Genomic DNA, 25,203 nt, shown 5'->3' with positions numbered 1-25,203 from the left:
GAGTTGGGAAGGTCTGGCTTGCACCTTGTACAATGGATGGAACCAGGGGGGCACAGGTGTCCAGACTTGGTCAGTCAAGAAAGTAGCACCACAACCAGTCTCCTGGTGGCCCTGTCATTGCAGACCCTTTTTTGCTTTGCTCCATCTTGTATACTAAAGCTTTTATGTCTCTGAATCTCAAGTTCTGACTGGCAGCTACTTCCCAATCCACCTGGCTTGGATTTCTAGATTATATTGTTTAGATGCTGGAACCTCTTAAGGGTTGTGGGGCTACTTTGTTAGCTCACATATAGCTCACATAGTCGGAACCAGCCCTCCCCATTAGGTAGGGGAATAAGTTAGCAACCCATGATAGCTGTTGCCTGCAGTGTCTGGAAGTTAAGTGTGCATTTCCTGTCTTCCGAGATCCTGGAGTATTTACGCTTGGCCTCAGAGCCCAGCACACAGCCTGGCACTTGGGACATGCTTAATATTTACTAACTGAATGGGAAATGTATTAAGGCCCATTAGTTTGCAGGCCTTGAGGAGGCTCCCTTGCACTAGGAAGAATAGAAAGAATACATAAAAGCCTGTGTACTGCTGCCAGGAAGACAAGAAAGACTGTGGAAAAGCCTAGAGCTGAACAGTTTACCCCAGAGCAACCCTGTTGAAATGTAGTGTGCTTGCCTTTTCATTCTGTGTCCTTGTTTGCTGGTAACTCCTGGGTCCCCTTCTCTCCTGTGCCCCTATTTTGCAGACTCATGGGGGACCATCAGCCAGGGTTAGTTTTTCCGCTGTTTTTGCTAGGCAAAGTATACATTGAATTGAGTTGTGAAAGTTGGGTGCAAAGCTCAGTTTGGGTCCAAAGTAACAGTTAGCTTGTGTGGGTGGCAGGTATTCAATACAAACAGGGCTGGGGACAGGAAGGGGAAGAGAGCTTCAGGGCTTTTAGGATCCCATCTGGTTTTAGACTGATCCAGAGGTCAAGGTCCCTGTAGAACAAACTGGACAAACTGATGGTGGCCATATGGCCTCTTTTCTTTTGCCTTTATTATTAATTTTCTCAAATTGATTTGACTACTTATGTGACTGGGGAAATAGCTAATTGTGATTTTTTTTTTTTTTTAAACTGAGTCTCACTCTTACCACCCAGGCTGGAGTGCACGGATACGATCTTGGCTCGCTGCAGCCTCTACCTCCTGGGAACCCTCATGCCTCAGCCTCCTGAGTAGCTGGGATTATGTGGGATTACAGGCACACATCACCACAGCCAACGAATTTTTGTAGTTTTAGTAGAGATGGGGTTTTACCATGTTGGCCGGGCTGGTCTCAAACTCCTGAACTCAAGTGAGCTACCTGCCTCGGCCTCCCAACGTGCTGAGATTACAGGCTTGAGTCACTGCACCCAGCCAGAGTACCACTATTTGGGCATTCTTAATGAAAAGGAATAAGCTATCAAAAAATTAAAACTCCTCATTTATGAGCCTTTAGAGAATTTTATAGGATAGATGGAAACTCTCTGCGTCCTTTCCCTACTTGTAGTTTCACCTGACACATTTCTTCCCTGTTCTTAATCTTGGAATAAGGACAGCAGCACAGGCAGCTGTGGTCATGATTCCAATCCCACCTTGGCCACCATCTGCTTCGGGGGCCTAGGAAAACTCCTTTCTCCAGAGCTTCAGTTTTCTCTTCTATGGAAAGAAGAAAGTTAAAACAAAAAGAGCTTTATTGTTTCATTCAGATGAATGTCTATTAAACATGTATTATGTGTGGGATGATTAGCTAGGTATATAGCGGTGAACCAGCCAGGCGTGATCACTGTTTTCATAGAGCTTACAGTTCAGTGAGGGCAGCAGATGTGACACATCATCACACAAGTGAAAACTTAACTATAAACTGTGATAAGGATAATGAAGGAAAAGTCTGACAAACTCTATGGTACTGTCAGATATGGTTTGGGAGTTCAGTTAGAGTGACAGGTTGTGACATTAACGCTGGAATCCCTGAATTTTGATCAATGGTCAGCCAGGCAAAGATCAGAGGCCTAGACTGGGCATGGTGGCTCATGCTTATAATCCCAGCACTTTGGGAGGCTGAGGTGGGTAGTCACAAGGTCAGGAGTTTGAGACCAGCCTGCCCAATAAAGTGAAATCCTGTTTCTACTAAAAAATACAAAAATTAGCCAGGCATGGTGGTGCACGCCTGTAGTCCCAGCTCCTCGGGAGGCTAAGGCAGGAGAATCGCTTGAACCTGGGAGGTAGAGGTTGCAGTGAGCCAAGGTCGCGCCACTGCACTCCAGCCTGGGCAACAGAGTGAGACTCCATCTCAAAAAAAAAAAAAAAAAAAAAATCATCAGAGGCCTTAGAGATCAGGGTAATCCATTCCAAGCAGAAAGACTGGGGGTGCCTGCCCCCTGAGTCAGGGAACAGAAGGAAGCCAGTGGCACTGATGGAGTGAATGAGACTGACTGGGGATGAGTTGGTAATAGACATGACTGGATCATTCAGGGCCTTGAAACTGGGGAAGGAGAATATTATTTATTTTATTTTATGTGCAAAAGGATTCCCTCAGGTGGTCAGGCCACATTGTCTGGTGACTCTTGGGAGAGAGGGAACTTGAGTGACAGTGGCCCAAGAAAGCAATTGTAATCATTATATATACACAAACCATTTTATGCTCTGCTTTCTTTTTTCATTTAACACTATTTAGTGTGCATGTTCACATATTTCCAAATCATCTTCTTATTTAGAAAAATGATTTCAGGTATGTAGGCTGTGTTTTATAGTTTTGAAAGTAATACTTTGATATCCATTATTTTCTTGATTCTCACAGCAATTCCTAGGTATATGCATTACAATTTCTGTTTCACAGATGAAGAAAGTATTGTTAATAAGTTAATAGCTGGGCCTGGTGGCTCACGCCTATAATCCCAGCACTTTGGGAGACCGAGGTGGGTGGATCACTTGAAGCCAGCCTGCTCAACGAGGTGAAACCCCGTCTCTACTAAAAATACAAAAATTAGTCAGGTGGGGTAGCACTTGCCTGTAATCCCAGCTATTCGGGAGGCTGAGGCAGGAGAATCGCTTGAACCCAGGAGGCAGAGGTTGCAGTGAGCCAAGATTGCACCACTGCACTCTAGCTTGGGTGACAGAGTGAGACTCTGTCTCAAAAAAAAAAAAAAAAAAAAGTTGCTAAGAGGAGGGCTGGGATCTTTCGCTCCAGATCTGCTGTAGGATGATGCCTGTGGTATTCCTGATAGCTTTGCAGGAATCCATCAACACCGTTTTTATAAGTTCAAACCCTGTTGCCAACACTTAGGTTGTTCCGTGTGTGCTGCTGCAAATAAAGTACTGTAAAGATTCTATACATTTAATTTTCTATTATTTTTCTGTTATTTATGTAGGCTAAAATCTGAGGAGCAGGATTACTAGGTCAAAGGGAAATGGCCCTTGCCGTGTATGATCGGATGTCTTTCCAGAGAATCCAGCCAATTCAAATAGCCACCATCAATGCTTGAGACTGTGGGTCAGGGAAGGCAGGCCTGGTTTTAAAAATTGTTTTCCCCCTCTAGCAATTTTCTGATGTGATCCTTAAGATTTCACTTTAGTGTTCCCAGCTCTCATTGATGTGTATGCTGTTTGCGATGGGTCTAAAATGAATTTTTCTTCACATTTGTATCGTGTCATCCCAGTGATTGTTTAATAAATAGTCACTAGTGATTAAATAGTGATTCCTTTTCTAATTATTTTTGGGACATTTATTTATTTATTTTATTTTATTTTATTTTATTTTTGAGACAGAGTTTCGCTCTTGTTACCCAGGCTGGAGTGCAATGGTGCGATCTCGGCTCACCGCAACCTCCGCCTCCTGGGTTCAGGCAATTCTCCTGCCTCAGCCTCCTGAGTAGCTGGGATTACAGGCAAGCACCACCATGCCCAGCTAATTTTTTGTATTTTTAGTAGAGACGGGGTTTCACCATGTTGACCAGGATGGTCTCGATCTCTTGACCTTGTGATCCACCCGCCTCGGCCTCCCAAAGTGCTGGGATTACAGGCTTGAGCCACCGCGCCCGGCCTGGGACATTTATTAAAACCTGGATATGGTGGCTCATGCCTGTATTCCCAGCACTTTAGGAGGCTGAGGTGGGAGGACTGCTTGAGACTAGGAGGTCAACATCAGTCTGGGCTGCATAGCAAGACTCCATCTCTAGGGAAATAAGGAAATTAGCCAGCCACAGTGGTACTTACCTGGAGTCCCAGCTACTTGGAAGGCTAAGGTGGGAGAATTGCTTGAGTCTGGGTGGTCAGGGCTGCAGTGAGCTATGATCAATCACACCACTGTACTCCAGCCTGGGGAACAGAGTGGTAAAGCCCTGTCTTAAAAAAAAAAAAAAAAAAAAAGTCTGCGTAGGGAGCAATTTTGGAGTTATTCATTTGGTCATTTGATAGGCAGTTTTTGTTTTGGTGCTGACAGAGCCCAGAATGTGCCCTCAATTTGATGAACATTCTGATATCTGGGGGAGCTCATTGTCCCACACTTACCTTTTTGCCTTTCAAAATATCTTTTGGTATTCTCATGTATTTTTTACCATTGAATGTTATTACCTTATCAAGTTGAAAAAAATACCCTATCACCATTTTTTTTTCTTTTTTTCTTTTGAGACAGAGTCTTGCTCTTTTGCCAGGTGCTAGGCTGGAGTGCAGTGGCACGATTTCGGCTCACTGTAACCTCTGCCTCCTGGGTTCAAGGGGACTGCAGATGCGTGCCACCACACCCAGCTAATTTTTGTATTTTTAGTAGAGACGGGGTTTCACCATGTTGGCCAGGATGGTCTCGATCTCTTGACCTCATGATCTGCCTGCCTTGGCCTCCCAAAGTGCTGGGATTACAGGCTTGAGCCACTGTGCCCGGCCCCCATCACTATTTTAAGTGCAATTGTGTTAAATCTGTAAATTAGCTTGGGAAATTTGGATATTAAATGAGCTGATCATGAAGCAGAGTTTAGCTCTCCTTAATTCTCGTCGTCTTCCTTTATTTATCCTACTAAAGTTCTATGGTTTTCTTGTATATAAGAAGCACATATTCGGCTAAGTTAATACCTGGATTTTTTGTTTATGTGTCTTGTTCTTACTGTGAATAGTATTCTCTTTTTCCAACATTGTATTAATTTAACTGGTTTTCACAGGCTTATAGCAATGCTATTATTTAGGAGAATTTACCTTGGTTCTGATTAATTTACCCATATTTGCGAATCATTTGCAGCTTTTTAGTTAACTCTGTGAGTTTTCTTAGATTTGTGATGTGCTATAAACAGAAAGGATATCTTCATCTCTTCCTTTCTGATGTTTATTCTTTTTGTTTCCTTTTTAATGCCCCATTGTATTCTCAAGAATCTCAATACTAAGAAATAGCGACTTCGTTTTCAACAGGGAGTGCATAACTTTGGCTACCGTGATTCAGAAGACTCTTGCCCAAGGCTCAGTTTTATTCTGTTAGTTTTCTCTGTTCTTTGTACATGGCCTTTGTGCTGCCCCAGTCTTGAATTAACGTGGATAAATCTCAAGAATTTAAGAGCACTGTAACCGTATCCTGAGGCTAGGTAGTGAAATGGGTTCACAGAGTGACTGGATTGTGGTCTGTGAACTTCTGCATCCAGCAGCAAAAGTGAGGCATGAATAATCAAGTGGACAGCGAACATCTGTAGTGTGTGAGATGTTGGCATAGCTATGAATGATGATTCAAGAGTGGTTTGATGCATATTCAATAACATGATGATGGTAAGTACTAGACTCGGTGCTTAGCCTTCAATGTGAGATACATATAATTCTCATGATAACTCTAGAGCAGTGGTTTTCAACTGGGGGCAGCTATTCCCCCCCACCTCACCCTACCCTCACCCCTTCACAGTCCTGGGAGTGTATGTGCTGGTATTTAGAGGTTGAAGTCAGGGATGCTGCTAAATTTCCCAGAATTCATAGGAGAGTCTCTCCCAACAACTATCTGGCTCCAAATGTCAGTAGGGTCACTATCGAGAAAATCTGTTCTAGAGGGGTCTGCTCATATTATCCCCGTATTATAGGTGTGAATAACAAGATGGTAAATGCAAGGTGGTGCTTTCGTACTCTCCGGAGCAGCTTTGACTTTGGTGAGAAACGCCTTTTAAAAACAATGTTCCAGGCCGGGTATGGTGGCTCATGCCTACAATCCCAGCACTTTGGGAGGCCGAGGCAGGTGGATCACAAGGTCAAGAGATCGAGACCATCCTGGTCAACAAGGTGGAACCCAGTCTCTACTAAAAATACAAAAATTAGCTGGGCATGGTGGTACGTGCCTGTAGTCCCAGCTACTCGGGAGGCTGAGGCAGGAGAATTGCCTGAACCCAGGAGGCAGAGGTTGCAGTGAGCTGAGATCGGGCCATTGCACTCCAGCCTGAGTAACAAGAGTGAAACTCCGTCTCAAAAAACAAAAGACATTGTTCCTCCCTATCTTCCCACCCCATGGGGAGGTGTGGGGTGGGGTGGGTTAGGCACCAAAGTGAGATTTAGAAGAGTTTTCTGTAGGAATTTATAATGGTAAAGGATCAACTTCATTTCCAAGCTATTTATGAGGGTTTATGTTTAGGGAAAAGTGCTAAGCTCAGAGATGAAGTCTGATTTTATGAATAAATATAGCCATAATGGCATATCCTGGCGTAAGTCAAGTTTGGTTTCTAGAAGGAGGCTACTATGAAAATAAATACCTAGAACATTCTCCCTGGAAGGTGATTTCTAGGTTCATTGATGGAAAGAATTTTAGAGGTTCGGGGTAAAAGGACATAGATTAAATTTTATCTCTCATGAGTTCTCTGGCGTGGGTGGTGTGAACTTTAGAGGCAGTCTCTTCATTCATTCATTCATACATGCTAGTGTCTCAGATTAGCAAAGGCTTTGAGAGAGCAGGCGTCTGTATGCTCTGGTAAGTGAGGGCAGAGTGGATAAGGAGGTTGGGGTATATAATGTCTAAGAGAAGAAGCCCTTCAGTCAGAGTGGCTTTGAATCTTGGCTCTGCCATTTGCCAGTCTTGGACCATTAGGCAGTGTATTGACTCTTTGAGTCTCAGTTTCCTCTTTTGTAAAATGTGTACTGATTGTATTATTTGATGATTAAATGAGTTAATGTATGTAAAGCACTCACAACCCTGGTGCATATAAGACCTTTTTAAGTGTTAGCCATTATTATTATCATCAATTTTTTAAACCCCTTTCCCTGATCAGCTGTTACTCACCAGCTTCAGCTACTGCAAATGATTTGTTAGATTTTTTTGTGTGCCCTTTGCTGTCAGTTGCCATGGGGAAGTTCCATTTGCTTTTTTCAGTTAACCAACAAACATATTTTGAGCATCTGCTGCCCTACAGGATCCTAGATATGGGAGCTGCAGAAATGTCCAGGAGCATAGGCCTTGATTCATTGGGTTGGATCAGTGCTCAGCAGGGCTGGCAAATGCTAGGTTTCTTTTAAGTGGCATATCTTAAAAGGTGTATGTCCCAAACGTAGCTTTGTGATGGCAACATCATGGGTATAGAAGCACACCCTTGAGGGTCAGTAGATCTGGATTCAAACATTGGTGCTGTTTCTTTTTTTTTTTTTTAGAGATGGGGTTTCTCCATGTTGGTCAGGCTGGTCTTGAACTCCCAACCTCAGATGATCCGCCCGCCTTGGCCTCCCAAAATGCTGGGATTACAGGCGTGAGCCACTGCGCCCAGCTTTGGTGCAGTTTCTTATGACTTATAACTTGTTCAGACCTCAGTTTCTTCACTTCTAACATGGTAATGATACAACCTACCTCACAGGGTTATTGTGAATTAAATACTGGAGATGAGATATATAGAAAGTACTGAGTACACAGTAGGTGCCCAGTATTGGCTGTTAGTATTATAAATCTGCAAGCTGTGAATTCATCTTACCTCTGTGGATCCTGTTGATATTTCTAGGCCATGCCACCTAGTGGGGCCGTTTCCTACCTGAGTCACCTATGGTGTCAAATAGAATGTCATGTGGCCTCCCGAGCTGGGTGGAATTGGCTGCTCATCTCAACCCTGCTACTGACTAGCTCTGTGATTTACCCCTCCGACAGCCTTAGCCTTGCCACATTTAAAATGAAGACGGTGTTTCCTATCTCACAGAGTTGTCCTGAGGATTAAATTAAGTAATTCATGTAAAATGTGCCTTGTACATATTGGGCCCTAAATAAATAGTAGCTATTATTTATCTTAAAAGTACAAATGGTAGTTTCAGAGCCTCAAGGTTGATGACTACTTATCTTACTCATACTCTTTGTTAATTTCCTTTTTTTCCTCCTAATTTCATTAGTATTTTCTTTTCCTTTTCTTTCTTTCTTTTTTTTTGAGACAGAGTCTCACCCTGTTGCCCAGACTGGAGTGCAGTGGTGCAATTTAGGCTCACTGCAACCTCCACCTCCCGGGTTCAAACCATTCTCCTGCCACAGCCTCCCAGGTAGCTAAGTTTACAGGCGTCCACCATGACATCCAGCTATTTTTTTGTATTTCAATAGAGACAAGGTTTGACCATGTTGGCCAGGCTGATCTCGAACTACTGACCTCGTGATCTGCTTGCCTTCGCCTCCCAAAGTATTGGGATTACAGGCGTGAGCCACTGTACCCAGCCTCATTAATATTTTCTAAATTTATTTACAGTCATGCCATTAAAAAAAATTGTATTTCTGTCTTTGTTAATATTTGTAAGTGATTTTATTTAACTACAAGCTTGGAATGGCATATAAATTTGTGTTCTGTTTTTTTCACTTAATATTATATGGTTAATGATTTTCATGTTTGATAAACATTGTTGTGATGATGGAATGATATTGCCAAATAGATGTATCACAATTTAGTCATTTCCCTATTGCTGTACAATTTATTTTCAGTGTTTTGCAATTATAATGTTTCAGTGAATGAATAGCTTTATGCACACAGCTTTTTGATATCTTAAGTTCAGTTTCCTAGGATGAATTTCCAGGAATAGCAATTAGGCAACCCGGATAAACATGACTCTTGAATACATATTGTTACATTGCTTTCCCAAAGGGCTCAACTGATTTATATCTCCATGTTCATTATTTTATAAAGTTTAGCTCCTTTACTTACTCACCAAACATTTTTAAAGCTGTTATGATGTGATGGGCTTAGTGAGAAGAAAGTGACCGTAAGGAAGAAGCTCATATATAAATAGGGTCCCTGCTGTACCAAGTGCTGACACAGACACAGATTACCTGGGGAAACAGGAATAAGGGAGTCCTGGCCCAGCTGGGAGAAAAGTTTATTTTCACAGAGTCATGGTTTTGTTCTTTGGCAGAAAGAAAATTGCCTTCTGCCCCATCCCCACCCCCACCCCTACCCCCACCCAGCTTTATTGAGGTATAATTGACAAATAAAAATTGTATATCTTTAAGATATGCAATGTGATATATATCTCTCTCTCAACTTAAGAAAGAAGCTATAGGAAAAAAAGGTGTTTTCTATGAAAAAATAAAAAGAAAGAAAAGAAAAGACTGAATGTCATTCCCAAGCTTGCACATTTGAGAATGTTCCCTCTTTGGGATTATTTACAGAAATAGTAGCAAGACCAGCCCCATCTTTGGTCGTGAGTACTCTACTGTCAGCCTGCTTGCTTCCAGAGAGGGATCCTTTTGCTGTTATTTTTCATTCTGATGTACTGTCTATGCAAACTGTCCTTGATAGTGTTATAACAGTGTTTTTTTGTTCCATGAGATAATTTATACATGCTCATTGTGGAAAATTTAGAAAAGACAGGAAAGTATTCAAAACATCACCTATGTTCTTTTTCTTTCTTTTTTTTTTTTTTTCTTTTTTTGAGAGATGTAGTCTTGCTCTGTCTCCCAGGTTGGAGTGCAGTAGCACAACCTAGATCATGCAACCTCCGCCTCCTGGGTTTAATTGATTCTCCTAACTCAGCCTCCCAAGTAGCTGGGATTACAGGAGCATGCCATCATGCCTGGCTAATCTTGTATTCTTAGTAGAGACGGGGTTTCACCACGTTGGCCAGGCTGATCTCAAACTCTTGACTTCAGGTGGTCCACCTGCCTAGGCCTCCCTAAGTGCTGGGATTACAGGTGTGAACCATTATACCTGGCCACACCCATGTTCTTATCATCCTAGTACAACACTGTCATTATCTTGCTGTATTTTCTTCTGCCCAGTCTCACTCTGATCACACTGTGGCATGATCATGGCTCACTGCAACCTCTGCCTCCTGTGGTCAAGTGATTCTCCTGCCTCAGCCTCCCGAGTAGCTGGAATTACAGACATGTGCCACGATGCCCATCTAATTTTTTTGCATATTTTGTGTCTCTATCTCCTTCCCTTCTGCTCTGGTCTTAGTTATTTCTTGTCTTCTGCTAGGTTTTGAGTTTTTTTTATCTTGCTCCTTTAGCTCTTTCAATTTTGACAATAAGGTGTCATAATTTTTGCATTTTTAGTGGAGACATGGTTTCGCCATGTTGGCCAGGCTGGTCTCCAACTCCTGACTCAGGTGATCCACCTGCCTCGGCCTCCCAAGTGATTACAGGCATGAGCCACTGCGTCCATCCCCAGAAAGATTTTTTAAAGGGTTTAATATAGAACCATATCAGAGTTCTTTGGAAATCAAAACCTGTTTTTTTTAAATGTCAGAAATAAAACAACAAACAAACAAAACCCCAAAACAATCTGAAGCACCAGCAATAGCAGAAAGGTCAAATTATGATCTATTCGTAGAGTGGAATATCAAGTAGACAGTAAAAGCCATGTTTTAAGAGCATATTTTATGTCACAGAAAATGCTCTCCTAGTATGATGTTAAATGAAAAAGTAGGACACAAAAGTGTATGTGCTGCATAGTCTCAATATTATAGAGAAAAAATGCTACAGGAGGAGTGGGCACGAGGTACTGGAGTAGCACAGGAGAAGGGCTTCTAGCTCAGGCTGGGATTTTAGTAAAGGATATTATGCCAGGTTGAATCTTGAAGAATGAGTAGAAGCGAACCAGATAAAGGAGGATAGGCGGCATCTTTGCTCACCTAAGGGAAGATACAGGTATGTGGAATAACGTGTTGCAAGGTGGGAACTCCGAGTAGTGCTCCTAAAGCTTAGAGAGTTGTGGGAGAGACTGGAGAAGTTGGTTAATTATTAACTGAAGTTTTCTGTGGATTTCCCAAATCCCAGTGGTATTGGACATCCACGGTATTTTAAAATTTACAATGTTCTGTCTTATTTCCCACTCAGTGTCAGCTGCTGCTGGAAGTGTCCTGGCCTCTATTTATCTTCCTGATCCTGATCTCTGTTCGGCTGAGCTATCCTCCCTATGAACAACATGAATGTGAGTAACTGGATGTTGTCTGAGACTCACCATTGGCAGGGGAAATCCAGCCAATGAATGTGGGCTAAATTGGACTTTTCCAAAGATGCTGTCTTTGGGAAACATCACACGTGGTTTGGATCAGAAAACCTGGGCTTCTAATTTTTTGATAAGGCATGAACTCAGGAGACTATTTTCAGTCCTAGTGAATGGTGATCATTGTAATTATAACAATAGCCAACATCTCTTTTACACATTTTAAATCATGAAAATAAAATAACCTTACTGATAACTTTAGAAAGTGGTGATTAAAAGCACATTTAAGATAATGCCTTAACACATTTAAGATAATGCCTCACTAGTCTTTTCCATATGCATGATATCTTAATCCCACAGTTGCAAATCATGGAACATGTAATTTTAAGCAGCATTTGTATAGAACTTCTCAGTTTTACTACTTTTTTATTTTATTCTCATAACAACCTTGAATAGTAGTCTTTATTGTGATTATTAAATTGCCTTCGTTTTATGATAAGTTGGGGCTTGGAAAGGGCAGGACTTGCCCAAGCTCACACATCTAATAAGAGATAGAGATGAAGTACAACTCAGATCATCTGACTGTCAGTCATGTAATTTGATGACAGCCTTTACAGTGAGCATAGAAAATACAGTAGTGGCTAAGAACACAAGCTCCAGATGTCAGGTTATCTGGACATGAATTCTGGTGTCAGCATTCACTAAGCATATGACCTTGGACAAGTGATTTAGGCTTCTTTTAAAAAAAGAATAGTAATACCTACTTCATATTATTATTGTTAGTGTCTCCTCTTACAATCATAGTCTTTCTCTTAGGGCTGGGCTCAGTGGGTGGATTGACACTGCAGAAATGGCCAAATCTAAAGGATCAACATTTACTTGGGAGGTTTAGCTGGGACTTCAGTTTCACTGCCCAGTGATTTTTCCTACTGCTAAGCAGTTCTCTCCATACCCCTATGAGACCCACAGGCTTATGAGATACTGTTCTTCCAGGAAAGCAATTGGGCCTGGGTCACCTTCTAATTGTGTTTCTTGGCCTGGTCCCATCTTTCTCACAATACATAGCAACAGTTGTATACTTGCTAATTTTCTAATGCACATCACACATAGTCATATTAAACACACACACACACACACACCCTAACCCTCAATAAACATTTTCTTAGACATGATTTCCTGATTTCACCAAAAAAGAAAAGAGTGGACCACGTGCGATGGCTCATGCCTGTAATCCCAGCACTTTGGGAGGCTGAGGTGGGTGGATCAGTTGAGGTCGGGAGTTTGAGACCAGCCTGGCCAACATGGTGAAACCTAGTCTCTACTAAAAATACAAAAATTAGGCATGCGTGGTGGCGCATGCCTGTAGTCCTAACTACTGGGAGGCTGAGGCAGGAGACTTGCTCGAACCTGGGAGGTGGAGGTTGCAGTGAGCCAAGATCGTGGCATTGCACTCCAGCCTGGGTGACAGAATGAGACTCTACCTCAAAAAAAAAAAAAAAAAAAAAAAGAGCATAAACGGAAATTTATATGCCTGTCAGATAATTCTGTTTTCTCTTTTGGAACCCCAAAGAGATTTTTTTTTATTGATGAGCAAATACATATTAGATTTTATTTAGGCATCATACCAAGCCCCACTGAAGTACATGTTTCAAGGGCACACTCAGTTTTTTCATCTACTAGGCCTTTCTTTCCGGAATGATTACATGCAGGCAGGATGGTGCAGTGGAAATGGCAAATGTCTTTGGCATCAGAGAAGTTGGGGTTTGTTTGTATCCTGCCCCTGCCATTCACCAAGGTTGTGATCTTGGGCAAGTTGTTGAGTTTAACCTGGATTCCTCTGACTCCAGATCACACATTTTTAGAAATGTTCTGAAATTCTTGTATATATTGATGGTAAATGAGTAAATGAGACATTTCCTTATATCTGTGCACTTCTTTTTTTTTTTTTTTTTCTTTGAGACAGAGTCTTACTCTGTCACTCAGGCTGCAGTGCAGTGGCGTGATCTCAGCTCACTACAACCTCCGCCCCCCAGGTTCAAGTGATCCTCCTGCCTCAGCCTCCCAAGTAGCTGAGACTACTGGCATGTGCCACCCTTCCTGGCCATATCCATGCTCTTCTTGCAACTGAACCTTCTGTTCTCATCACCCTCTAGGGACCTAGTTGGAAGAGCAGAGTTAAAAGTTAAGGTGAAACTTGAAGAGGTATCTTGTCCCTAGGAACAAAAGACTGATGTAAAATTCTTCTCTGTAAATCTTTCTCAGTTCAAACCAGAATTATCAAGGTCTTAAAAACTGCCCTGGGTCCTGAGGTCCATTATGCTATGTACTTGTCTTCCTGTGTACCACCGCCTAGTCCTGATCCTACTTTTGTTTGCAAATAGGGTGGGGCACAATGTACGAGGAAAGGCCTTTGCCACCCCTACTAAGGGGTAACCTGAAGTACCTTCACCATCACTGCCCTATGCTGCTTTTCACCTATGCCACTCTGTCTACAGTGCCACTATCTCCTGGTGTTGAAAGGGGAGAATCTTTTGGTCCTTCCAGTATTTGGTTGGGTTACATAAATCTCCCTGAATGAAGAGCAGCTGACTTAGGCAAGGGACCTTGTTTGGTTTTCCTTGAACCATTAACAGGAAGATAGGAAGATAAACTGAGTAAATGTTCAATAGGCCAGAGTCCCTGCAGAGGGTGGCCACAGTCATCGGATCTTGTCACATCCTTGCTTTGGATGTTGCCTCTCTGGTTGGAATATGGATAGAAGAGAAAGAAAGACCCTATATTGAAAGGCAAAGTGCAGCAAGTCCTGACTTTGGGTTAACTTCTGGGGAGACTCAGCCCATTTGCATGAAAATAAAAAGGTTCCCACTTGCGAGGGAGGTGATAGCTGTGAGATACAAGGAGTTTTCCTGCTGGGCAACAGCAGAGTAAGTGCTATGGTAGATTCACTCCCACAGTGCCTGGAAAATTCTCACAGGTCCATTTGTTGAGCCTTTGTCCTGCACCAGACACTCTGCAAAAATGCTTTGCCTGCAAGACCTCTTGTGATGCTCACCACAACTCTGTGAAGTTAATTGTATTGTTCACCATTTTACAGATGAGAAAACTGAGGTTATGGGGTCAGTGACTTGGCTGAAGTTGCTGCTTAGCAAGCTGTAGGGACTGCATGTGAATTCCAATTGGTTTGACCCCAAAGCCTGTGAAGCTGCTTGTTCTTCACCACCTAGGGCTGGGGTTCTTGATAACTGAACTCTCTGGGGGTCACCGATAGCCCTGAGAATACGATGAAAGCCGGAGCTCTGGCGTTTCTTTCCACACATTAACAGGTCCTTGGGTTAAGAGCCCCTGGTCCAGGACCCATTAATCTTAATCCTCATAAGCAGCATCCGTGTATTACGGCCACAGACCAAACTGTGCCAGACTGAATCCTAGAACCAAGCCCAAACATGTCCCGGCATCTTTTTGGTAAGAAGCTTGTTGGAAGAAAGAAGGAGGAGAGCAAGAAGATGGCCTAGTGCTTGAGGCCTCATTGTTTTGATGAGTGAAAAACAACAGTTACAACAACAGAACGCCCGAGGCTTCACGGATGGCATCAGACCCCAAGCCCACGTGTGTTTCAGGTGCCCTTGTGGCACTTTAGAGCTGACAGAGGAAGTGAAACTGGCAAATCTTTGGCCAACTGAGGAGAGTTCCGGAGGGATTTGAGAAGAGCTAAACTCCAGTCTAACCGCAGGTGAAAGGAAGGGGCTTAGCTTGGGACCTTGGAGATGGGGGTTCTACTCCCAGTCGTGCCAGCTGACTCTGTCAGTGTTCTTTGTCAGTCACATTGATTTCTTTTGAGATGGAGTTTCACTCTCGTCGCCCAGGCTGGAGTGAAGTGGTACGATCTTGGCTCACTGCAACCGCCATCTCCTGAGTTCAAGCGATTTTCCTGCCTCAGCGTCTTGAGTAGCTGGGATTACAGGTGCCACCACCAAGCCTGTCTAATTTTTGTATGCTTAGTAGAGATGGGGTTTCGCCATGTTGGCCAGGGTGATCTTGAACTCCTGAGCTTAGGTGATCCGCCCACCTTGGCCTCCCAAAGTGCTGGGATTACAGGTGTAAGTCACCACGTCCTGCCCACTTTATATTACCATAGTTTCCTCCTTAAAGTATGAAAAAGTAGGCTTAGGGCAGGCATCGCCAAGGTCCCTCTGTGTTTGAGAGCTGAGGCTGGCTGTCGAAGAGGAACTAAGGATGCCAGGGACTTGCTGTTTTGGAAACCTCTCATCACTTCTCCAACGCTGGTGTCGTGAACCCTGTTCTATAGATGATGTCCACTAGATTAAGAATGGCATCCGAGGCTAAGTTTCCAACTGAGAGTCAGATTTATTCAGAAGAGACAGGTCTCTGGGATGTGGGGAATGGGACAGACAGACTTGGTATGAAGCATCGTATGAGTGGAGTCTCAAAATCGCTTCAGAGAATTAATGTGTCTCCCTGTGTTTTTCTGCTCCTCAATTTCAACAGGCCACTTTCCAAATAAAGCCATGCCCTCTGCAGGAACACTTCCTTGGGTTCAGGGGATTATCTGTAACGCCAACAATCCCTGTTTCCGTTACCCGACTCCTGGGGAGGCTCCTGGAGTTGTTGGAAACTTTAACAAATCCATGTAAGTATCAGATCAGGTTTTCTTTCCCAAACTTGTCAGCTAATCCTTTTCCTTCTCTTCATGTCCTCTGGAGAATTTTGAATGGCTGGATTTAAGTGAAGTTGTTTTTGTAAATGCTCGTGTGATACAGCCTGCAGAATGAGGGAAGGGAGAATTTGGGAGAATTCGGGGTATTTGGAGTATCCATCACCTAGAGTATTTATCATTTGCTTTTTTTTTTTTTTTTGAGATGGAGTTTCGCTCTTCTTGCCTAAGCTGGAGTGCAATGGCATGATCTCAGCTCACTGCAACCTCCACCTCCCGGGTTCAAGCGATTCTCCTGCGTCAGCCTCCCGAGTAGCTGGGATTATAGGCATGTGCCACCACATTGGGCTAATTTTTGTATTTTTAGAAGAGACAGGGTTTCACCATGTTGGCGAGGCTGGTCTTGAATTCCTGATCTCAGGTGATCTGTGCTAGAGTGCAGTAGTGCACTTACAGCTCACTGCAGCTGTGAATTCCTGGGCTCAAGTGATCTTCCTGCCTCAGCCTCCCAAAAGCCTGGGATTACAGGCATAAGCCATTGCACTTGGCTGATTTTGCTGTTGTCAATAGCTCTCTGTCGATTTCGAAGAGAAGCTGAGACTGGGGTATGTCAATCTGGAACCCGACTTAGAGGCCTGTGTTTATCTGCACCTCCCAAAGTGCTGGGATTACAGGCATGAGCCACTGTGCCTGGCTGAGTATTTATCATTTCTGTGTATTGGGAACATTTGAAGTCCTGTCTGCTAATTATTTTGGAATATAGTGTCCGTTGTTAATGATATCATTCAGCAGATGTTTACTGTGTCTCTGAATGGTCTGGTTCCAGGAGCTAAGGGGGGGGGGGGGCTGGCACAGAGGTGCACACTGGAAGGGTTCTTGCCCATAAGGAGCTGACAGCCAAGGCTAACAGAGGTCTGTCTTTTCTGCATCAGATCACCTCTTGTCACCTCTGTCACTGCCCCGTCAGTCTACAATGTCTACAGGTCTTTCTCCCCTGAGCGTGAGCTCCCTGAGCAAAGCAGGATGCTGCCCCTTTGCCTTTGTATTCTGGCTCTGGGCTTTAGGGCCTGGGCATAAGTATGGGCATAACAAGTGTCTCCCAAATGAGACATTGAAGATGTGAGTGAGGATGGACTAAGGTCTCTGGGGTGTAGCTGAAGACGATCCTGAGGAAGCTGCAGCTGGGGCAGACAGAGACACACTGTCATGTTCAGGGACCCTAGACTGGCTTTGTAGCCTTCGTGGGCCCCTTTCATACAAAACTATGAAAATTGTGTTTCATGACTGCATTGGTATAAAGATGAATATAATCCAGGCCAGATTCATTATTATGTGTACATTTTTAGTGTATTAACTTTTAATTCTGCTTTTAAAATAAAGTAAAACATTTGAATATGCTTTTAAGAGTATTCCAGGCCCAGGCACTGAGCCTACTGTGCCTCATGGAGAAGGTGGCCCCGGGGGCGTGTGTGTGCATGTGTGTGTGTGCACATGCATGATGAGCCGGGCCTTGAAGGGTGGTAAGATTTGGGTGTGTAGAGCAGTGGAGAAGGGCGTTTGGGGCAGTGATGATGGGTGGGGGAGGGAACACGGTTATGAATGGAGCTGGGTGTGGGGAGCTGTGGAAGTGGGCCGGAGGCAGCCTGTGGAGGACCTGGAAGCCAGGCTGAGTCTTGTGCACTTTGACAGTCACTTTTATAAAGCAGCAGAGGCGGTTGGCTTAACTAGAGCCTTTCTCCTTTTCTCGCACCCTTCATAGTGTGTCTCGCCTGTTCTCAGATGCTCGGAGGCTTCTTTTATATAGCCAGAAAGACACCAGCATGAAGGACATGCGCAAAGTCCTGAGAACATTACAGCAGATCAAGAATTCCGGCCCAAGTAAGCAAAAACCTCTCTGCATCCATTTATAATTGGAAATTGACCTGCGCCAGGGAGAGAGTAGCCCAGGTGTCTGGGGCTTGTTTCCATTAGATCTTTCCCTATGGGGTTTTTCTCCTTGGTGGCTGGCTTGTAGGTCGCCTCTGCAGGAGACATTGGTGAAAAAACTGGGGGAGCTAGTTGCCACAGACAGCGATGGATTAATCTCCTCTGGGAAGACAGAAGGAAAGTCCCCAGAGAAGAATATCACAGACTTGGCCTTAGGGACAGGTAGGGGTGTGCAGATTGCTGCCAACTGCATTTTTTTGGAGTTGGTCATATGGTTGCAGTGAATGGACAGATTTATAGACAGAGTATTTCTGTGCATATAAGAGCTATTAAAGTTGCAACTTGATATGGATAAGTGAACGTTAAGCACTTATTTCTAAAAAGAGAATGCAATTCATTTTCCCCTAGTCATTTCAATTAGTCTGATGGGCATATGAACTTGTTGTCTTTAAAAAGTGGAATCTTTACCTCTAATCTGGTAAGTATCCAGGCAATTTATTGCATGCCATCTACAAAGTGTCTGAGGAGTGGGCATTTGCTGACTGAGGCATTGGCTGCCATAGCATCAGAGCAGCCTTCAGGCAGTGGCCTGACAAGGAGACAAAGGCTGGTGGCAGCAATTGGCTGAGCGTGGCCAGTAACGGCCCGTACATGGTCTGTAGAGAATGTAGAAGCAATAACGAAGCCGATAAAAGTTGGTCTGGATTTTATTATTACCATGTGTCGGTGGTTCTAAACACTGTCCGTGATAAATTACTCCTCCCCATCATGGGCCAATGACTGCCGCTGCTCCAGGGAAGTGCTTTTTATTCCATTTGGTGTTTCGGGAGGGATGGAGTTGGCTGGCCTTTGCTGAAACCAGTTTGTTTTCCATTTGGCAAAAGGAGAAATGGTAAAGTTCTAGAGTTTAAACCATACTCAGATTCGAGCTTTTTTTTTTTTTTTTTTTTTTTAAAGGCTTGAAGAACTGTGCTTTCCTTAGGCAGGAAAAGAGGTAATGGGCAATGTGGGACCGGATGACAAAGGGAAGCAACGCTGTCTTGGGGGTGGCATGGAGGAGGTGGTGCTTCACAGCAGAGAGAGATATGGCCATGCTTGGAGCTTCCACTTAGACCACTCCTGGCTGCAAGCCAGGCCATCTGGATGCTATTTCCTTAACCTGCAGGTCCTGGTTTTGCACATGCGTGTTTCATCTGGTGTAGGAGACAGAGAGGTAGCTGTCTCCAAGACTCAGTCCTTCCTTATTTACTGGAGAGTCCCTGCTGGTTGAGCAGAGGCAGAGCTGGGGATAGTTCCTTTACCTCTGTACCAAGAGACAGTATGGTGCCAAAGAAAGAGTGCTGGCATACATTACCTTGTAGCTGCATGACTTTGTGAATAAGTTAGTTAGCACCCTTTCAGCCACCTCTTCTTATCTGTTAATGAAATAAAACATGTAATTGCTTAAAAACAGCATTTGGCACTTGGGAAGCCCTTAGTGAATATGAATCATGATTGTTTTTGGAGTGGTGACATCTCAACCAAGCCATTTAACCCTTCAGCCTTAATTTCCTCAACTATAAAATAACAGCTAACTTGAAATGTAAAATATAAAACCTAAGACAGTGTCTGACACAGGAGATTTCCAATAAATGAGAGCCAGTGTTCTTGTAAGACAGCAGTGCGTTTCTGAGCGCTTGGCCTTGTTCTGCTGCCTTTCAGTTTGTGAGGCAGTTGAAACAGACTGGCTGACGGGCATAAGCCGCCAAGCAGACTTTCTGATCTTGGTGGAGGAGACTGCCTTAAGACATTACTAGTTTTCTTCTTTGAGGATCTGGAGACATGAGTTAGGTGGAGAAGAGAAACCAAATCTGTATCCAAAAACCCTGCAGTTGTGTGCGCAGCTCTGAGGAGAGAAGGTCCCTTAGATTTTGAGTGTATTATTATGTGGGTGCTTGCTTCATATCTCATTATTGACTCAGTATGTCCCCTTTTCTGCCCGGTAGCTATTTCTGAAATTCCTTCTTTCTTTGCTTGTCTTGCAGCACAAAACAGGCTTCAGTATAGGGGGAAATGCACAGAATCGCTGCCTTTTCCTACAGGAAATCAGTAACTTATTACTAGTTTTGTTTTTATTTAATTATTTTATTTATTTGTTTCAATTTATTTTAATTTTTAATTTAATTTTTTTTAGAGACAAGGTCTCTTTCTGTTACCCAGGCTAGAGTGCAGTGGTGCACTTACAGCTAACTGCAGCTGTGAATTCCTGGGCTCAAGTGATCTTCCTGCCTCAGCCTCCCAAAGGCCTGGGATTACAGGCCTGAGCCATTGCACTTGGCTGACTTTTTGCTGATTGTGAATAGCACTCTGTCGATTTCAGAGAGAAGCTGAGACTGGGGTATGTTATAGTCTGGAACCCAACTTAGAGACCTGTGTTTATCTGTACTGACACCCAGTTACAGCGTGGTGAGCTTAGCCCTCCTGCCTCTCTCAGGGCTGGGAGGATCCTTGAAGCTGATCTGGTTTGGAGCTTTGTCCTCATTCACCTCCTTTACCACACATCCACCTTCCCAGGGCGGGGACCTACCTCTCACTATGTAGCTCATTCTGGGTGTTGACAGCTCTAATTGTTAGAAAATATTCACTACCCTGTTACGCTTTCTAGAGAACAAGTCTAGTTCTGTTTTTCTTAAATATTTGAAGACAGCTCTCATGTTTTTTTTTGGTTTTTTTTTTTCCCTCTATTTTCCCAAAGTCCATGATTTTTTAGGAGAAATGGCCTCCTTTCCTCTTGTGGAATGCTTTTCCTTCCCATTTCTGCGTCTCCTCTGGTTGTGTTTCAGTATGTCTGTATGCTTCTTGAAGTTTACTGGAAATTACAAAAGTATCTGGCACAGAAGAGAAAGGGATTTTTGCCTTCCTTGTTCTGAGTGCTACATTTCTGTTAATGCAATCCGAGGTTGCATTAGGCATTTTGGTATTTATGTCACCTTGTTGACTCATAATTCTACGTGCACTCAAACAAAATCGCAATTATTTTAAATATGCAGAATTGCAAGTTACTTGTTCTCATTTCTTTGTTGTGTTATTGGCTTTTTGAACTAAAGGGAAATGTCTTTTTTTCTATTTTACATTTTTAGATTCCCTATACCGTCTCATACCATTTTAGATCTTGATTTTGCCATGTATTATATTTGCTACTCTTTTCTTGTCATCTAGAAATGGGATAAAAACTCTCTTGGGCCTCATTCAAGTCATTGATAACTGTGGGACAAAGACTTGAAGCTTGAATCAGTCCAATGGAGACCAGTATCCCCCGTAGACGCCACCACTCAGGCCTATGTTGTAATCAGTGCTAGGCCACGGGGCTCCTGCTTCTGTGATCCAGTTGGAAAGTTTGTCTTGTTCTCTCCTTCAGTTTGCATCTGCTAAATTCATTGGACTATCCACGGATGATTTGCAGATGTGGAGGTCTCTACTCAAATACTCTCATGATTTCCTTGGGTAGAATATTAGTTTATTCCACTTAATGGAGGAGACCTTAGAGACCTGGTAGTTCATTTATAGATAAATGACTTGATTCAGTCTTTCAACCAGTATTTATTGAGCATCTCCTATATGCCAGTCACTGTTCTGAGTGCTGAGACACAGAGGTGTACAAAACAAATATGGCCCCTCCCCATATGGTGTTTCTATCCTAGAGAAGAATCTGAACCAGAAGAGGGAAGTGACTGTCCCAAGTCTACACAACCACAGAAGGGATATTCTGGGACTAAATCACGGCTAAACCCCCTGCTGCTTCAGGCAGTTCTCCATCCGCAGTGCTCTATTGCGCTGTTTTAATAATCTTCTAACTGGGAAGAACTCCCATTTCAGGAATTAAACCATGGACAAATCTTTTAATTATCCTTGAAATCTTGCTAATAAGTAATCCAAGGAGGAAGTCTTACAGAGGTGCCTCACACATTTTTCTCATCACTGGAACCTTTTAGACATTTTAGTATTTTCTTCCTAAACCAGAGTACAGGCACACAAGTTGAGTGGTGGCTAAATTAATGTTTTCAAGGCAGTGTGAGAAGCATTCATTCATCTTAAATTCCTATGAAGACTGCAAATCAGATGTAAAAATTGGGTGAATTCTCAGAAACCCTAGGGAAAGGGACATGTCTGCATTTTTGCAGACTGGCAGATATGAGTGTTTCTATGGGTGAGTTTTGTATGGCATCTGGCATGATTTTAGGTAGTATGTAGATGAGAACTTTTGATTTTAACCCACATAAAATTGCAATTTCGTGGAAATTATTGCTTAGGAAGATGTTCAACAGGAATAAAATAAAGTTAATTCAAAAGAAACATCATTTTACGTGAATGTGGTAAAACTTGTAAGAGTAGTTTGTAAATGATTAAAGATTGGAAAACACTGGTATAAGAGTAAGAGTTTGGGGCTTTGTTAGGTTCATTTTGGGAAGAAATCCATACTCCATCCCTCATTACGTGTAAACTGTGGTCATGTGTTGATTCTTTCTGGCCCAGAGTTTACCTAAAGATTAGCTGCCCTGAGGGTCACTGAGCATTAAATTAGATGATGTCTGTGGATGACTGATAGCGAAGCTCATAGCCTACAGTTGACACATAATAAATTCAAGTTGCTTTACTTCCCCTTCTGTTCCTGGCTGGCTGACTGGCCTTTGCCATTTGTTCAGCCTTTCTGGCCTCAAGTTTCTTTGCCTCGAGATTGGAACTTTGGTGAAACAACCAGAAAATGCTTCAGCCCAGAAACTTGGTTAGTATTTGGATGGGAGGATCACCTGGGACTACCCAGGATGTCAGCTGTCTGCTAGACTGTGGGCCCTTGAGGGCAGGGTGGGGGCCTTGTTCATGGTTCTGTCCCAAGCCTCAGCACAGTAGTGGGGGCATGGTAAGCTATTAGTGACTCTTTGTGGGATGAAGGTGGGAGAAAATAAAATACCTGTCCTTCATAGGGTATTGTGAGGGTCAAATAAAAGTGCTTTTAAAAATGTATTATATAGTGTATCCCCTTGTGTGAACCCAGGTCAACAGAGCCTACGAATAATAATGATGACAGAAGTTCTTCAAAAAGTCTTGGCCTTCTTTCTTTCACAAAATTGCCTCCCAGAACTTTACTAGAAGGGCAGCCATCCACCCAGAGGCCTAAAGTAGATTTACTGGGAAGCTAAAAATACTTATTTCTCCAGCCCCTTTCAAGGTTCTCTCTGGGAGTCTTAGCAATATGTTTACACGGTGGTATGTTTTTGTAAAGTTTGCAAAAGTAGGATTTTAAAAAAATTATCTTTTTTTTTTTTTTTTTCTAAAGAGCCCCCTATCAAATTATGTCAGCCTCAGGACCCCACCTGCATCTGCTCCTGCCAGGGCATGGTGGGACAAGAAGCACTGCTCCCCTTCCAAAGCTTCCTCCCTTCCCCTGGAGTCATCCTCACTCCCCGCTCCAAGCCACCTGCATTACTGGGCCCCCTCTTCGGTGAATCTAGCATTTTCAGGTGGGGTGAGCAGCAGACTGGCCCAAGCTGAGGCCTTTCTGATGGGTTGTTGCTGCTGAGAATCAAGGCTGGGCTGGAGAAGGTGACCCTTTGCTGTCTTATTTTTACTGTGTATTTCCTTTTCAGCTACTTAAAATGTGTTGCTTAGTGATACCTAATGGATTCATTAGTCTGCTTCCTACTGAACATTTCCGCTCAGACATTCACTCAGTCCCAAAGCCTGCTCCTCTCTCCCGTATCCTGAAATGTTGACTACAGACTCTCATTCAACGCCAGGTTGCACTGTGGACACAGTCCTCTCTTGAGCAGGTGCCTCCTTGCGGTGGTTGGGACTCGCGTCTTGGCTTGTAGTCGGGAAGTGTGTGTACCGAAGCCTCCTGCCTTCCCGGGGCAGGCGATCCTCACATCCCCTCTCAGAAGCTCCCCAGCTCCCCTCTGTTCCCCGTTTCCACGCTTAGCGAGGCCCATGTCCACTGCTACATCCCCCATAGCTATTTCCCCAGCCTTGCCATTGCTCATGCTGGTCTAGAAACAATTTCTAGACTTGTGGGGTATCCTATGGAAATTGTCCATCTTTTGTTTTTTTAGCTGGTTTGACCCAAGTGGTGTGGGTGGGGCTGTGGATTCTGTGGTTTGGCTGGAAGCCAGGTAGCCTCTCTCCACTGTACATGGAACTCAGCAACTTCTGAGTCAGGATCTTAGCTCCGCAGGTGTCTTGCCCTGTCTGAAGTTATGGCCACACCAGTGCCTTGTAACTCCAGAAGCCCAGTGAGTGCTTTTTGGAACCGCGAAGATCATTTTCTAGACCTGCTGAGTTTGGCTAGAACAGGTAGGGATGGCTTTCGAGCTGCACCTAGGGCTGACAAGTCACACGTTTCTGGGGGTCCATACACACCGCAGTCCATGTGAATGGCATTCTCCATGAGAACTGTTCTGATTTGAGTTGAATAGCACACAACCTACATGGTTCTCTGCCATGACCTGGAGTTCCTTATCTTGGTCACCTCCAGTGAGGACTGGCCTGCTGTGGCTCCTGATTTGGGGGCTTCTGAAATACCCTTTTTTTTTTTTCAGGATGTGGAGCTCTCTGAAGCTTACACGGATTTGGGCATTTTGTCACTGGGCTGGAGATGACCTCTTTAGAGGACGTGTCACCTTGCTGAGGTCAAGGGGCGGAAAGGGACAGGACTGGCAGAGAGATCCGGGGCAGCAGCCTGCCATCCTGACTTGGGTCTGGAGTTTCTCTCTCCCTTCAGCTGGACTTTTGTGTGGGGTCAGTGGCTCAGCTGCCACTTCTCATGTGTTCATGGCATGGATCTGGCTTGTTTGGCCTTTTTTTCTTTTAAGATGGAGTCTCACTGTGTTGTCTAGGCTGCAGTGAATACAGTGGTGCGATCTCAGCTCACAGCAACCTCTGCCTCCTGGGTTCAAGTGATTCTGCCTGCCACAGCCTCTCGAGTAGCTAGGATTACAGGCGCTCACCCCCGCGCCTGGCTAATTTTTGTATTTTTTAGTAGAAACAGGGTTTCACCACATTGGCCAGGCTAGTCTTGAACTCCTGAACTCAAGTGCCTCAGCCTCCCAAAGTGCTGGGATTATAGGCGTGCACCACCGTGCCCAGCCTGTTTGGCCTTTCTGATAATGGCTCTGACAAATAACTTTTCGGAAATTAGTCCCCAGGGTTATGTTTACTTAGGGAAAAGGGTCATGCCCAAAGGCTGTTGGATTTACTGGTAATACTA

At 43.8% G+C, this 25,203-nt stretch overlaps 1 protein-coding gene across 4 annotated transcripts in view; it reads left to right on the top strand.

The window, feature by feature from the left end:
- The window catches only part of ABCA1 (ATP binding cassette subfamily A member 1), a 157,060-nt gene that overhangs the window by 29,716 nt on the left and 102,141 nt on the right, over positions 1 to 25,203 (top strand). For all 4 annotated transcript variants that reach the window (XM_003925261.4, XM_074395116.1, XM_074395115.1 and 1 more), the window contains 3 exons: positions 11,257 to 11,350; positions 15,872 to 16,013; positions 17,797 to 17,915. In XM_003925261.4, the coding sequence (XP_003925310.1) occupies positions 11,257 to 11,350; positions 15,872 to 16,013; positions 17,797 to 17,915 (355 nt within the window). The remainder of the gene's footprint in view (positions 1 to 11,256; positions 11,351 to 15,871; positions 16,014 to 17,796; positions 17,916 to 25,203) is intronic.

Source organism: Saimiri boliviensis, chromosome 2 (assembly GCF_048565385.1).
Source record: "Saimiri boliviensis isolate mSaiBol1 chromosome 2, mSaiBol1.pri, whole genome shotgun sequence".
In the NCBI taxonomy this organism is placed as follows: Eukaryota; Metazoa; Chordata; class Mammalia; order Primates; family Cebidae; genus Saimiri; species Saimiri boliviensis.
Note: the sequence above shows the minus strand (reverse complement) of the source record. Positions and strands in the feature narration are given on the sequence as shown.